Raw genomic sequence first — 16,255 nt, 5'->3', positions numbered from 1 at the left:
TTCCCCACCCACCCTCCAATCCCCCATACAGAACTGGAAAAGCTTCTTGCGTGAAAAGCAAAATGTCTTCAAGGAAAAAAACAAAGAAAAGTCCAGTTGCCTTTTGAAGAAAAAAAAAAGCCCCTTCTGGGACCGTCCGCAATGCAATTTTCAAGTTTTCATGGCCGTGGGGAACAACAAAGAATGTCCCAGAGAGCCTTGCACAGTCTCTGGAAACTGTTGTTCAAGCACACACACACACACACCTTGTCATTTTACCTTCAAAGGTGCTTTTTTTTAAGTAAAGAAAGGAAGGAAGAATGTCAAAAGAGCAGCTGAGACCTTCCTTCTTGCAGAGCTTAATTGAGGCTGCTGTTTCTGCTCTTCCAAAGGAGAGGCGCAAAGGGAGATGTTGTCATTTGTAGCTGTTGTGAATGGCCCCTTGTGGTTCAGTCAGCATAGAAGTTATAGAAATCCTTTGAACGTTTTGCATTGGACTGCCTGTGGGACTCCCCCCCCCCCCCTCTGGATCCTCTTTGATCGGCCTGTGGGCAGTTTCATCTAATCTGCCTGTAATAATCAGATCTGATAAAGTGGACCTGTAGATTTATTATAGTGGCGGTTTCTCTGGATGGTCTATTATCTATTCCTTTTGTATCTTATGACTGTCACTGAGCCTTGAATATTCTGGTTAATGAAGATTGTAACTATGATTTATGATCTAAGGCCTCTCACAGTACACTGTTTATGCACTGGAGATAAATTCCTTGTGTGTCTAATCACACTTGGCCAATAAAGAATTCTATCCTATACTGTTCTGTTCTCTATTCTGTTCTGTTCTGTTCTATTCATTTTATCCTATTTCTCTATTCTATTCTATTCTGTATTCAATTCTATTCTATTCTGTATTCAATTCTGTATTCTATTCTATTCTAATTTCATCCTATTTCTCTATTCAATTTAACTCTATTCTGTATTCTATTCTAATCTATTCTATTCTATTCTAATATGGGCACAACGCTGAGCATAAATTGCTTAAAAGCAGGAGTCTCCAAACTAGGGAACTTTAAGACTTGTGGACTTCAACTCCCAGACAGCTATGGACTTATTTTTGTGCAGCCTTGCTGGCTGAGGAATGCTGGGAACCAGAGTCCACGAGTCTTTAAAGTTACCAAGTTGGGAGACTCCTCTTAGGAAGGTTGGAGCCAATGAATCTGTTGATGCCAGAATGGATGTTTTTTGTCGTTCACGGACTTCCTCTCTTCTCTCACAGTATGTCGAAGAACTACTCCTGAGCAAGCAACCCCTGCTGATCTTCTTGGAAGAGGTCTTCTCAGGGTCTCAGCAGCTCTCCCCCTCTGGTAGAGCTTGGCTGAACTTGGTGCTCAGTGCTTATTACACTGGGGCTGTCCCAGACGTCACAATTGTGCCCGTTGGCATCTCCTATGAGAGAGCCCCTGACTTCGTTCACAGGGGGGAGGAGGTAAGAACACCTGATGCCAAAAGGCCCTGAAAAACAAGCTACCATATTTTTCGAAGTATAAGACACACCAGAGTACCAAGGTTTTGAAGAGGCAATTTTTTTTAAAAAAAAGTCTTTGCACTCTGCAAACCTCCCAAAAAAGGCCCGTTTTTCACAAAAATGGGCCCATTTTTTCAAAAAAAAAGGGCTTAAATACCCTTTAGGAGGCTTGTTGAGTGCTCCTGGAGGGTGGCCCCCCCAAAAAACGAGCACAAAATGGTCCATTTTTTGTCAGAAAGCATGGATAGCCCTTAGGAAGCTTATAGAGTGCTCTTGGGGGCTGGGTGGGGGTTAAAATTGAGCAAAAACCTGGCTATCCAGACTATCTGGATCCCTTTCAGTCAGGTTTCAGGCCTGGTTACTGCACCGAAACTGCTTTGGTCGTGCTGACCGATGATCTCTGGCGGGCCAGGGATAGAGGACATTCCTCTATCCTGGTGCTTCTTGACCTCTCAGCGGCTTTCGATACCATCGACCATGGTATCCTTCTGCGACGGTTACGGGAGGTGGGAGTGGGAGGCACCGTTTTACGGTGGTTCTCCTCTTACCTCTCGGACAGGTCGCAGTCGGTGTTGGTTGGAGGACAGAGGTCGACCCCTAGGCCCCTCAAATATGGGGTGCCGCAGGGCTCGGTCCTGTCCCCCCTCCTATTTAATATCTACATGAAACCACTGGGTGAGATCATACGCCGGCACGGGATTAAATATCATCAATATGCGGACGATATCCAATTGTATCTGTCCACCCCGTGCCAACTCAGCGAAGCGGTGGAAGTGATGTGCCAGTGCCTGGAGGTTGTCAGGGTCTGGATGGGAGCGAACAAGCTTGCACTCAATCCAGACAAGACCGAGTGGCTATTGATGCTGCCTCCCAAGGATAGTCCAGATATTCCATCCCTTAGCCTGGGGGTTGAAATCTTACACCCCTCAGAGAGGGTCCGCAACTTGGGTGTCCTCCTGGATTCACAGCTGACGTTAGAACACCACCTGTCGGATGTGACCAAGGGTTTTTTTGCCCAGGTTCGCTTGGTGCACCAGTTGCGGCCCTACCTGGACCGGGAGGCACTTCGAATGGTCACTCATGCCCTCGTCACCTCAAGGCTCGATTACTGTAATGTGCTGTACATGGGGCTGCCCCTGAAAAGTGTTCGGAGACTACAGTTGGTCCAGAATGCAGCCGCACGAGCGATATCGGGTGTACCTAGATACACCCATGTTACACCCATCCTCCGCGAGTTGCACTGGCTTCCTATTGGTCTCCGAACGCGCTTCAAGGTGCTAGTCATGACTTTTAAAGCCCTACATGGCTTAGGACCTGGATATCTGAGAGACCGCCCCCTGCCACATACCTCCCAACGACCAATAAGATCTCACAGGATGGGCCTTCTCCGAGTGCCGTCGACCGGACAATGCTGGCTGGCGGCCCCTCAGGGGAGGGCCTTCTCTGTAGCTGCTCTGGCCCTATGGAACGATCTACCCATAGAGATCCAGACCCTTCCCACTCTCTCGGCCTTCCGAAAAGCCACTAAACCTGGCTGTTCCGGCAGGCCTGGGGCTGTTGAACAAGGTCCAGCCCCACTTAAACGGAATGTATGGTGTGTTGTTTTTTTAAATTGTATCTCTCTTTATTTTTAATTTTTAATTTTTATCTTGTTTCTGTAAGCCGCCCAGAGTCCTACGGGATTGGGCGGCATACAAATTTATTAAATTGCTAAATTGCTAAAATTGGCTGTTTTTTGCTCATTTCTGCCCTCCCCAGCACTCTGGAAGCCTCTAAAGGCTGTGCACGGCCATTTTGGTGAAGGGGCCAGGGTTTCTGGAGACAAAAAAATGCTATATTCAGTGTATAAGATGCACCCAGATTTTCAGCCTCTTTTTTGAGGAAAAAAGGGGTGTCTTATACTCCAAAAAATACGGTAAGCCACCTGGAATTAAGGATAAACTTCCTAACAGTGAGGACAGCTAACTAGTGGAACAATCAGGGGTGTCCACCAGAAAATGGATCTGAAGAAGGTCCTAATATTGACACAACTGACATCTGCGCTGCTTGTTCTGTTTTCCAGTGCCCCACCCGGATTCTTAGTCTCTGGGCCACGGTGTGGACTCTCTGCAAAGCAGCTTGTCGTGGACAGAGCTGCGTTCGGATTGACCTTGCACAGCCCTTCTCTTTGCAGGTATTGCATTTCCTCTAAAATAAGCCCCCCAAAAAGCCCTAGCCTGATTGTCAAGCATGTGCCTAATATAAACCCTACCCCCCCCCAAAATAAGCCCTAGTGGAATTAAAAACCTAAGGGACAAATATGGGAGGAAAACTAAAAGGAAAATAAGGTTAACAGTTCGGATGTGGGTAAGATATGAAGGATAAGGAAAAATAGAGTAAAATAATATTTTTATGAATATATTTCAATAGTGGATATTAATACCCGAACTATAGAGGTTGGATTATTATTTTAGCAGTGTGATAGATATCAGAATAATATTGTCATATAAATGAATATGAAGAATGGGAAAAATAGATTTTGGAATGACTGTACTACTAAAGATGTATACAAATATGAACAACAGTGGAAGGTTAGAACAACAATGGGTGATTAGGGAAAGATATATATAAACATAATCTAAACATGTATTAATAATAGAATTATATGGATTAAAGAACTGGAAAGAATGTGAATAGAAATACCCTAAATGTATAAATGATCGTGATTGATACTAAAACTGTATAAGGAGATATTGAAAAATGGAAGAATGAAGGATGGAACTTTGATTTAACTAAGGAAATATGAACCACAAAATAGGTGGAAAACACATCTTTGAATATTATAGCGATATGAAAGAGGGGGGAAGTTAAAATAGGGATAGAAAATAGAGGGGGGAAATAATAATTATACATTAATATGTTAAGATATACAAAAGGACAGAAAGATGGTTCAGAAATGAAAGTGTGATAACAAAAGACATGTATAAATAATATGAAACAATGGAAATGAAATGTAATATTTAGGAATAATAAGACTATGTTTATGTGTACTGAAATGTATGTTACCCAGTTACCACCGCATTCACGCAGTGATATGTATAAAGAATATAAAAAATAAAAATTTGATTGAAAAAAAATAAGCCTTGGTGAAGGGGTTGGGTGTGGCCAGCACAGGTGGTGGCGACTCTTGAGATTCTCAGTCGGACTCTCTTGCTTCCTTCCCAGGAGTTTGTCACAAACAGATGTTTCAGGCAGAGCAGCTTTAGGAAGCCCTTGAGGGACCTGCTCTCACCCGAAATTCTCGGCAGGTGGTAAGTCTGTGTCAGAGTTGGGGAAACACAAATGTGGCAATGATTGGCTGGCCCACCCACCCTTCCACCAGACTTGGAGGATGTGAAAGTCCCAGCTGCAGTTGGAAAGATCCAACATCTGTCTGGATCCTAGGAAGACAGCCAGAAGGGAGCTCAAACGGTTCAGTTAGACAGAGGACTCTTCTACATGAGTTGGTGGAAGTTGCAAGACTAAACGAAGAGAAGAGGGAATAAATAAAATAGAATATAGAGAGAAAATGGAATGGAACGGAACGGAATGGAATAGAATAGGAAATGGAATGGAATGGAATGGAATATGGAATGGAATGGAATAGAATAGAAATGGAATTGAATAGGGAATGGAATGGAATAGAATAGAGTAGAAATGGGATGGAATGGAATAGGGAATGGAATGGAATGGAAATGGAATGGAATTGAATAGGGAATGGAATGGAATGGAATGGAATGGAATGGAATATGGAATGGAATAGAATAGAATATGGAATGGAATAGAAATGGGATGGAATGGAAATGGAATGGAATTGAATAGGGAATGGAATGGAATAGAATAGAAATGGGATGGAATGGAATAGAATAGAATCTGGGTGGGACCTTGGAGAACTTCTAGTCCAGCCCCCTGCTCAAGGAGGTGAACCTATACTATTTCAGACAAGTGACTGTCTAGACTCCTGTTAAAAACTTCCACGATTCCTGAAGGCCAGCTGTTACACTGGTTTTGTCCTCACTCTTAGGAAGTTTCTCCTTAATTCCAGGTTGCTTCTCTCCTTGGTTACTTCCCATCCATTGTTTCTTTTCCTGCCCTCTGGTCCTTTGAAAGTAATGTGACCCCCTCTTCTTTGTGACAGCCCCTCCAATACTGAAATTCTGCTATCATGTCACCCCTAATTCTTCTCTAGACTAGCCAAACCCAAATCCTGCAGCAGTTCTTCATATGGTTTAATCTCTAGGTCTTTGATCGTCTTAGTTGCTCTTCTCTGCACTTTTTCCAAAGCCTCAACATCTTTTTTGTAGTATAGTGACCAAAATTGCTTGCAGTATTCCAGGTGTGGCCTCATTAAGGTTTTATAAAGTGACTATTTCATTTGATCTTTTTGTAAATTTTCAGTCTTTACTGAAAATTTTATCTAAGGGTGAATTGTTTAAATGGCATCCTTTTGGGAGATTATGGCTGCTCCAAATATTTGGAGGGAGTCCCAGTTGACTTTCTAGCGTATTATTCATGCATTATACTAAATTGTTCGATTTGTTCAGTTTTGCCTTCATGGGTTGGATGAATTTGGGCATTGCGGCTTATAAACTACTACAGGTAGTCCTTGAATTATGACCACCACTGAGCCCCAGTTTTTTGATGCTGAGCGAGATTTGTTAAGTAAATTTGCTCCGTTTTACAACCTTTCTTGCCACAGTTGTTCAGTGAATCACCACAACTGAAAAGTTAGTAACCTGGTTGCTAAGTGAATCCGGCTTCCCTTTGAGTTTGTTTGCCAGAAGGCCACAAAAGGGAAGACCCTGGGACACTGGAAAGGTCATAAATGTGAGTCAGTTGCCAAGCATCTGAATTTGCATCATGGGAAGGAGGGAGGGAGGGGCGATAAAGGGATGGTCGCACGGACAGGCAGTATTGCTCCAAATAGCCTTCTCTGGTTTAACAGCCCCAGCATTCTGGATTGTGAGAAAATGGAATGTTGGCCTTCGCACTCTCAAGATGTCGTGCCACTGCCTGGCGTAGAAGAACAGGTTTTGCTGGACAATTTGAGCCTGCACACTTTGAGTGGTAAGTAGTTGCCCTCTCTCACCTGCTGGCTGGAAGAGATGCCCAGAGCTGTCGCTTTTCTTGTTGGTGCTGAAGTTGTCCAGGCCCCAGGCCTGGAGGTGGTTGGTGAGGAAGAAGAGGAACAGCTGGGTCCAGTGCAGGGATAACATACTCCCGGTTGAGGCTGGTTCAGCTGAACCAGTAGAGATGATTGTTGTTGGTTCTGTGAACCGGTAATAAAAAAAAGCTTCAAGGATCTCACGGGTCAGCTGTGAGCCCCGTGATCATCGGAAGCTTTTTTTCCGCTTTTTAACACATTTTTTTTACTGCCGGTTCGGACAAATAGGCAGGAAAAAAAATGATTTAAAAAGTGGGGAGGGAAAAAAGCTTCCGACGATCACACAGATCAGCTGTGAGCCGCACAATCATCAGGAGCTCTCCCCCCCCCCCTTATTAAAGCATTTTTTTCCTGCCTATTCGCCTGAACCGGCAGGGAAAAAATGCTTTAAAAAGTGAAAAAAAAGTTGGCCATGCCCACCCAGTCACATGACCTCACCCCCACCAAGCCACACCCAGAGAACTGGTGGCAAAAAAAAAAATTACATTTGACCATTGTTCCAGTTCCTGATGCGCAGAAGGCAGAGGAGAGGAGAGCAGTGGAAATCTATGGGCAGGTCCTTGGGACAGAATGGCCACCGCTGCTAGTGAAGCCCCTTCCTAGCTCTGGGGATAAAAGGCAGGGGATGGAAATGAATAGGTGTTGCGGACAACTGTTTATCTCCCTGCCAGACAGACTTGTTTGTCTCTAAGAGGAACTTTTTGCTGAGGCTGCCGGCGCTCATAATAAAGGAATCTTTTTGTCAGGGTTCCAGATAGCATCCAAAAGTAAATCAGAGTCCGAGGCAAAGGCTTGCTCAAAGTTCCACTTTATTAAGAGAGCCATGTTGGCACATCTGGGAAAACCCGAATCTGAAAACTTCCCAGTTTTCCCCACCTAGTTGGAAGTTCAAGACCTTGCCCCCACATGCACAAGTCCATCCCATTGTCCAATCTCTCACTGCCATGCTGGCAGTTCCACCCTTCCAGTTCCGGCCAGGTGCAGAGGCGCAAAGACAAAGGATGACCTTGGCTTTCTAGGAAGAATTTTGTTATGGCTACATAGCATCTAACTCCATACAATCCCCCTACAATACAAAATGCATAGAAGAATAATAGAAAGTGTGGCAGGCCAAACATCCACAAGAAAAGATGGATGCAGGCCTTACACTTTTGAGTTCACATCAGAGAGTTTGTGGTGTTTGGGGAGCTGGGTCAGAACAAACGGGAGCACTTGGAATAACCCACTGAGTCGCTTAAGAGCCTTCGTTACATAAAAGATGGATCTCACGTATCAAGGGGTGTTTTTGAGTTTATTGCTATTCTCCGAGTGTGGATGTAACTTCCCAATTATCAGTTATTTTAGTATAATAACTTCAGCTGCTCTCTCTGTGCTAATGCACCACCTGCGTAACTTGGGATAATGGTTTATGAGCGTGCGTTTGCCATTTCTCCTATTACGTGTTGCTGGTGGGGAGCCTATCTTACTGAGATAAATCCTTTCCTTTTTTTTAAAAAAAATGGTATTTAAAAAAAATAAAATAAAAGCAAAGGGCTCGTCCTGACCTATTGCAGTCCATTTATCTAGCAGGAGAAACTATTTGAGTGCTCCCTGGGTATGTTCTTGCAAAACAGTTCAATTTCTGCTGATTTATTGTTTGCTACAAAGGATGTAAGGGTGCATTTTTTGTTCAGTTGAGATCACTTTCACACACACGCACACACACACACACACACACACACACACACACACACCTGCTGTGAAGTTTCCAAAAGATGACCTAATTAATTTACGAGCCTCGAGACAAAGTTCAAAAGAAATCCATTCATTTATTAGGATCAACATTTTGGCATGTTCTTCTGCAGAGCTGAAACTGATTTCTACTTTATGGCATTTGAACTTTACCCCGGTATCCCCTCCCTTCTCTGTGTGTCATAAATCACATCCACCAACAAGGTGTTGCAGCAGGCTATGAACGTGTGCATTTCACACGCTAGCTGTAGAAATATGAGACCTGACTCTGGCCAAAGGTATGCATGGCATTCTCCTCTCTTTTCTCTCTTTTTTATGTCAACTTGATAATAGTCATGGAAACTCTTTACAAGTTGACACCTGCCTGGTTGGTAGCATTTGTCAGGGCAGGGTTTCTTAACCATGACAATTTTAAAACATGGACTTTAACTCCCAGAATTCCCCAGCCAGAGAAGAATCTAGGTGCCCACTAGGGTAAGGGTCTCCAATCTTGGCCACTTTAAGCCTAGAGTCTTTCCTTCTCATTAGGTGGCCATGGGATTTGAGTTTCCTCTTCAGGATCTGGCCTTCTAAAGAGCAGTCAGAGTTGATTTCCTCTAGGACTGACTGATTGGATCTCCTTGCAGTCCAAGGGACTCGCAGGAGTCTTCTCCAGCACCATCGTTCAAAGGTCTCCATTCTTTGGCGCTCAGCCTTCCTTATGGTCCAACCTTCACAGCCATCCATTGCAACTGGGAAAACCACAGCCTTGACTAGACACACTGTTGTTGGCAGGGGGATGTCTCTGCTTTTTAGTCTAGATTTGCCATCGCTTTCCTCCCCAGGAACTTTAATAAGTGGGCTTTATGGTGGACTTAAAAATTATAACCTACTAAAGAGAGATGTAGTAGTTTACAAGTGAAATTGGTTGATCATACAAATAATGTTTTCAAAGAAAGATACCTTCTGAAATAGGAATAGAGGAGATTTAACGGGGTTGTTTCATGGAAGTTATCAAAGGGCTTAGATAAAGATGATTAAAAACTTCAGGAGAAGAGGGAAAAATATCAGAAGAAAACAGGCATTGTCTATGAGATTAAAGGATGGTGGGAAGAAAGAAGGAAAAAAAATACAAAATTGGTTGATTCGATTGTGGTTAAACAATGGGTTGCTATCTGGGGTAATGCTTGATGGTTATTTGGACTGGATTGTTTCTCTTGGAAATTGTTTTAATGGTGGAGTGGATTAGTTTATAATATTTACATTTCTATTTTTTTTAAATGTAAATAAGGAGTTATTATTTCTGATTTGTTTTCTTTTTCATTGCAGTGTTTCATTCTTTTAGAGGGGGCAAAGTTAGATTAAATGGAAAGGGGGATTATATACTTATAATACCTTGTTAGGTATTTAAAGGCCTCCATTCTTTGGGGCTCAGCATTTCTTATGGTACAACTTTCACAGCCATACACCAAATGCTAATAATGAACCCTAAACTTTCTGAGGCAAAACTAGAACTCCCAGTCTCCCAGCTCTCCCAGAACCAAACTGGCTTTCCAGATAATAATTAGCCAAGTGCACCACGTTTTCAGTTTGAACCCCTCCAGAGAGAAAACAGTTCAAATGGATTTTGCATACCCCTTTAATAATTTTCTGTAAAAAGCTATCTCAGTCAAGTACATAGTATTGAATTTGCAATGTCTTAGGGTTTTTTCCCAATATATATTTTTAATAGGGGGAAAATGTTTAGCAAAATGAAATCGATGCCAACTATTAAAAAAGAAAGAAAATAGGAGTAATAAATAAGGAAGGAAAACAATAAAAAAATTTTTAAAAGACAATAAAGACTTATAAAGAAGCAGCTCCCAATCTTTCTGAAATTCGTTATAAATGCATTTATTTGTAACCCTCTCCAAGGTTACGTTATAATTTCCTTCTTTTTATAAGCTGCCCTTTCTAATCTCCAAACCCATAAATCATGAGCTCAGTTTTCCCTTTTTTTCAGCAAAAAGCTCATAAAAAGATTTCCAATAACTGAAAAAACATAATTCTTGACCTTCCTCTAATCAAACAAAATAATTCTACAATCTCTGCTAGTTGTGTCATCTTTAACAACCACTCCTCCATTGGGGCTGCTTCAGAATCTTTCCATTTTTGTGCATATCATATTCTCACAGCAGTAACATATGACAATAATCACCCAAGGCTCCTTTTCCAATGGACTATTCATTCATCCCAGCAAGAAAAGCTCTGGTTTGAATATTGGCCTTTAAAATTCTTTTTATCCCTTTGGGCATTTGAACCCAGAAATTTCTGGCCCACGAACAGGATCAAAGGACTCTCTATGTGCTGCACATTTGTAGCATAAATTTGAATTGACATTGTCAATTCCAAGTGAGTATACTCTGAATTCTCTGTAGGGTTTTACCAATACCGATTTATACTGCAAATGGTGAGGCCACACTTGGAATACGGTGCTCAGTTCTGGTCACCAATGTACAAAAACCAATGCTGAGACCCTGGAAAGAGTGCAGAGAAGAGCAACAAAGATGATCATGCGGCTGGAGGCTAAAGTATAGAGGTAGTGTTCTCACTCAGCTCCCCAAACACAACAAACCTTCTGAAGTGAACTCAGAGATTTCTTTCATTAGCAGCCCCGGCAAAAAGTTTCTCTCTCACTGCAGGCTAACAAAACCGTCCGACTGAGAGATGAATAGTTGTCTGCCACATCTATTCATCTCCTGCCTTTTATCCCCAGAGCTAGGGTGGGGCTTTGCTAGCAGCGGTGGTTCTTCCGTCCCAAGGACAGGCCCATAGATTTCCACTGCTCTCCTCTCCTCTACCTTCTGTGCATCTGCTCCAGTGGTGGGATTCAAACATTTTTTACTCCCGGTTCTGTGGGCATGGCTTGGTGGGCATGGCATGGCATGGATTGGTGGGCGTGGCAGGAGAAGGATACTGCAAATTCTCCATCCCCCCCCCCATTTCACAGGAAGGTTACTACAAAATCCCCATTTCCACTCCATTCCAGGGGAAGGATGCTGCAAAATCTCCATTCCCTCCCCACTCCAGGGGAAGATACTTCATAGATACTGCAAAATCTCCATTTTGATCAGCTGGGACTCGGGAGGCAGATAATAGATGGGGGCGGGGCCAGCCAGAGGTGGTATTTATCGGTTCTCCGAACTACTCAAAATTTCCGCTACCGGTTCTCCAGAACTGGCCAGAACCTGCTGAATGCCACCTCTGATCCATGCGTCAGGCACTGGGCCCAGCTGTTCCTTCTCTTCCTCATCAGTCACCTCCAGACCTGGGGGGCTGTTGACTCTCCATCTGAGGGCTGACGGACGGCCCATGCTCTGCCTCTCTTTCTCTCTCTCTCTGCCAGCTCCATTCCCTCTTCCCCCTTGGAGTTCGCAGGTTGCCTTGATGCTGATCCTTACTCCCACGCCGCCTCCTCTGATTCGGCTGCTGGAGGGGCTGGCAGCCGACAGGCCACAATAAGTAGTCCTCGATGTACAACAGTTCATTTTGTGACTATTCAAAGTTACAACGACGCTGAAAAATGTAACTCTGCCCACTCTCACCCTTCCTAGCCGGTGTATCGTGTTCGGCCATCATGACAGTCCACATCCTCTCTGCACTTCTGCTACACAAGCACCAAGAGGTAAGAATGGGTTGGGGGAGTAGCAGGGAGTTCCCACTTTCTCCCAGGAAACTATTTAGGGTTTGGGACCTTGAAAATGAAAGGAAACTGCTTGCTCTGTAGGACCTCGGAAGACGTACTGCATCTCCTGAGCTTCTTCATCATCTCCTCCTCCCAAGAGTAAACATACTCCATGTCGTCAGCTCTCCCCATAGGACTGTGGACGCTTTCGTTTCTCTGGCATCCTTGAACCATCCTTCAAAGTGTGATGTCCCAAACTGGACCAGTCCTTATTGCATTTTTTTTTCTTTTTTCCAACATACATACTTTATGGACAGAGTGTTTACCACATCTTATACATCACATTTATAATCATGGTTTCATTGTGTTCTAATCTTCCCACTTTTATCAATATTCATCTCTTTTGTATAATCCTTTGTCTTTTCCCTTCAATTCATTTAGTCTTAGATATCATTGCTAAACATCTTTTTTTGGTCTTCAACTAATTATTGTTAATTCATCTTAACAAATTAATCATTTATCACAATATCTTTGCTATTCCCACTTCAACAATATTATTCTCTTTATACAATTATTTATCATTTCTTACTCAATTTTTACACATAGTTAACATCACTGTATGCCCTGCATTTCTCCCCCCCCCAGTTATTCCAATTTCTTCTTCCCAAAAAATATCTCACAAATTTCCCTTCCCCAATCGTTAACATTTGAAATTCCCAACCTTAGATTATATTCAAAATTAATAATATTATTGAATTGCCTACTTTCACATTGCCATCTACTGATCTACCTCATTATATATATTTACTAAATTTGAACATAGGGCACTATCTAACAAAATGAAATTCAATGGTGAAAAAAGTGAGGTTCTACATTTAGGCAAGAAAAATGAAATGCACAGGTACAGTATAGGTGCTACCTTGCTCAATAGTAGTAACTGTGAGAGGGATCTTGGAGTCCTCGTGGACAGCCATTGAAATAGGATTCAGCTGTGTGCGGCAGCTGCCAAAAAAGCCAACACAGTTCTAGGCTGCATCAACAGAGGGATAGAATCAAGATCACATGAAGTGTTAATACCACTTTATAATGCCTTGGTAAGGACACACTTGTAATACTGCATTCAGTTTTGGTCGCCATGACGTAGAAAAGATATGGAGACTAGAAAGAGTGCAGAGAAGAGCAACAAAGATGATTAGGGAACTGGAGGCTAAAACATGAAGAATGGTTGCAGGAACTGAGTATGTCTAGTTTAATGAAAAAGAAGGACTAGGGGAGACATGATAGCAGTCTTTCAATATTTCAGGGGTTGCCACAAAGAAGAGGGAGTCAAACTATTCTCCAAGGCACCTGAGCGTAGAACAAGAAGCAATGGGTGGAAACTAATCAAGGAGAGAAGCAACTTGGAACTAAGGAATTTCCTGACAGGGAGAACAATCGATCCGTGGAACAACCTGCCTCCAGAAGTTGTGAATGCTCCAACAATGGGAGTCTTAAGAAGATGTTGGATATCAATTTGTCTGAAATGGTATAGGGTTTCCTGCCTAGGCAGGGGGTTGAACTAGAAGACCTCCAAGGTCCCTTCCAACTCTGCTATTGTATTGTATTATATATTTACCCTATTATTATGCCTCTCTTCTGTTGACCTTTTCCTGATGATCTAGAAATAATTCCAAGTTAAGTGGGGAAATTGCTGGACATCCATAAATTTACTTATTTTCCTGGCTTTCTTTCTTCTTGACATCCACCAGGGAGTTTTACTTTCTCGGCTGATGCAAGACTTCGTATGGATCACTGATGAGATCCTGATGCGTAACTATGACGTGGGGTTTTCCGGCCGGGTCCGTGACGTGTTGTGTCATGGCCTCTCCCTGCTCCGAAGTTGTGTTACCCTCTACAGCCTCTCGTTGGGTGATGTCTTCCTGGTGGTCAAGAAAACCGAGGCAGCCATCAGGGAGCTGAGCCACCATAGCATGTCCCTCTTGCCTGTCTTCATCCAGGAAGCCATCGGAGGTAAGTATCCAGGTTCTCAAAGCCTACTTAGATATCTGCAGCTGCCTTGTGAAAAAAGGGGAAAAAGTGAAATACACCCTCTGGCTCAGACACAAAAACATCGGACACACAAACACACCTGAGCCAGAGGGTATGTTTGTGTATCCAATGCTCTGGGAAACAATGAAGACCTTCTCTTTCATTCCTCCTAAACTTCAGTGCCACCTATGTGGTGATGTGTTAGGGACACAGTGGCTCTGTGGCTAAGATGCTGAGCTTGTTGAACGAAAGGTCGGCAGTTTGGCAGTTCGAATCCCTAGCGCTGCATAACAGAGTGAGCTCCCGTTACTTGTCCCAGCTTCTGCCAACCTAGCAGTTCAAACGCATGTAAAAAAATGCAAGTAGAAAAATAGGAACCCCCTTTGGTGGGAAGGGAACAGCGTTCCGTGCACCTTCGGTGTTGAGTCATGCAGACCACATGACCACGGAGACATATTCAGACAGTGCTGGCTCTTCGGCTTTGTAAAGGAGATGAGCACCGCCCCCTAGAGTCGGGGAGGACTACCATGCATGTGCGAGGCGAACCTTTATCTTTTTATGTGTTGTGTTGCTAAGTACATAAACATGGGGGTATAAAGGTTTACCCACCCACCCTCAATCTTTTTGGCAGCCTGCTCCATCAATGCCCTTCTGATGGAGGTACTGCCGTTTTTGGGGACCCCCGAGCAGCTCGGGAACTTCGTCCTGGCCCACGAAGAACTTCACAACAAGTCTGTCTTGCTGGTTCAGCTGCTCCCCAAAGATTTCCTTCTACGTCTGGTAAGGGATAGTTGTCTTGTTGGGCCAAAGTTCTTCTGGAGGGGTTTCTTATGTTCTTTTTTTGGGGGGGTTTGAAACTTTTCGTTGCTTATCTGAAGCAGGTTCATTTTTTCAATTATTTTTTTTTTGTTACAAATTTTAAAATCTTTTTACAAATCAAGTGTTGTCCGGGTTTCCCCCTCTTTTACATTCTCTCATATACATAATTTGTTTCACATCACGTAATTGGTTATCCACAATTAACAATGTTACTTTATTTAACTATATATCATTAGCAGTATTAACATATTTCATTTTCTACTAATAATCTTCTTTCCCTTCCTCCTTTCCTAACCATTTTCTTTTAACTCATCTCTTGCTCTCTTTGATGTTCTATTTTTCATCAGTTTTCTGTTTCTCCTTCTATCCCCTACTCATCAATTCCTTTTCTCCCCCTTTCATATGTATTATATCTTTTCTTCTGCATTTGCCTTATCATTCTCCTATGCATTGTTTGAGTAATCCTCCCTAGGATTTCTCTTTTTTGCTTCCCACTGTTTCTCTCTTTATTTTTGAGTTGTTCTTTTTTTTGGATAGCATTTTCTTTTTTCCTCTCTCTCCTCTTTTTGTGTTTCTATAGCTCTCAGTAGAATTAACTGACTGTTTTTATTTTCAGCTTTTTTTTCACCCATGTTAACGTCATTTGTTTTTCTCTTTCTCAGTTCCTCTTCTACTTCCTGTTCTATATATTTCAGTGATTTTTCTGGTTCTTTAATACCTTTTAGCATTGTATGTGCATTGAAGAGGTTTTTTTAAAATAAGCAGTGAAACATTCAAATAAAAAGGGGAAGAAGTTCCATGTGCCATGACTCAACTTACCGTATTTTTCGGAGTATAAGATGCTCCGAAGTATAAGACGCACCTAGATTTTGGGGAGGAAAACAAGGGGAAAATATCTGCCTCTGTCTCCCAGCAATCTGCCTCCTTGCAACGAACAGTACAGACAATATACACTGTTTGTAGTGTTATATTTTAGACTATACTTGTGCAGATGCTGTTAAAATTGATGTGCTTTCTGGAAGTATAGCTATTCTCTGCTATTTAAAAGAATAGCACTTTTTAAAACAATAGCATGGGGCCTCTTCAGATCAAGCATTTATTTTAAAAAGTTTCTTCATTTTGTTAAGTTTTTTAGAATAATAATAAAGCAGTCTTTAAAAAATAAGTCTCATAATTTGAACATTCTATAGACATTTCTCTATTGCAGCCTCTGCAAGCCTTCCTCCCCCCCCCCCCCCCCGTTTGCTGCAAAGTGATAAATTGCTGGGAGGCAGAGGCCAAAGGGTTGGGGCCGGTCGGTGGGTGGGGCTATATTCAGTGTATAAGACACACCCAAATTTTCACCCTCTTT

The 16,255-nt window shown here is 42.7% G+C and overlaps 1 protein-coding gene across 1 annotated transcript in view; it reads left to right on the top strand.

Moving 5' to 3' along the window:
• The window catches only part of GPAT2 (glycerol-3-phosphate acyltransferase 2, mitochondrial), a 51,563-nt gene that overhangs the window by 18,444 nt on the left and 16,864 nt on the right, over positions 1-16,255 (top strand). Inside the window, exons 8-14 of the mRNA XM_032228729.1 lie at positions 1,253-1,462; positions 3,564-3,674; positions 4,706-4,791; positions 6,465-6,586; positions 11,987-12,057; positions 13,806-14,067; positions 14,717-14,865. Coding sequence (XP_032084620.1) covers positions 1,253-1,462; positions 3,564-3,674; positions 4,706-4,791; positions 6,465-6,586; positions 11,987-12,057; positions 13,806-14,067; positions 14,717-14,865 — 1,011 coding nt within the window. The remainder of the gene's footprint in view (positions 1-1,252; positions 1,463-3,563; positions 3,675-4,705; positions 4,792-6,464; positions 6,587-11,986; positions 12,058-13,805; positions 14,068-14,716; positions 14,866-16,255) is intronic.

This window comes from Thamnophis elegans, chromosome 13, assembly GCF_009769535.1.
Source record: "Thamnophis elegans isolate rThaEle1 chromosome 13, rThaEle1.pri, whole genome shotgun sequence".
Lineage (NCBI taxonomy): Eukaryota > Metazoa > Chordata > Lepidosauria > Squamata > Colubridae > Thamnophis > Thamnophis elegans.
The sequence above is the reverse complement of the archived record's forward strand: the minus strand, read 5'-3'. Positions and strand labels throughout refer to the sequence as shown.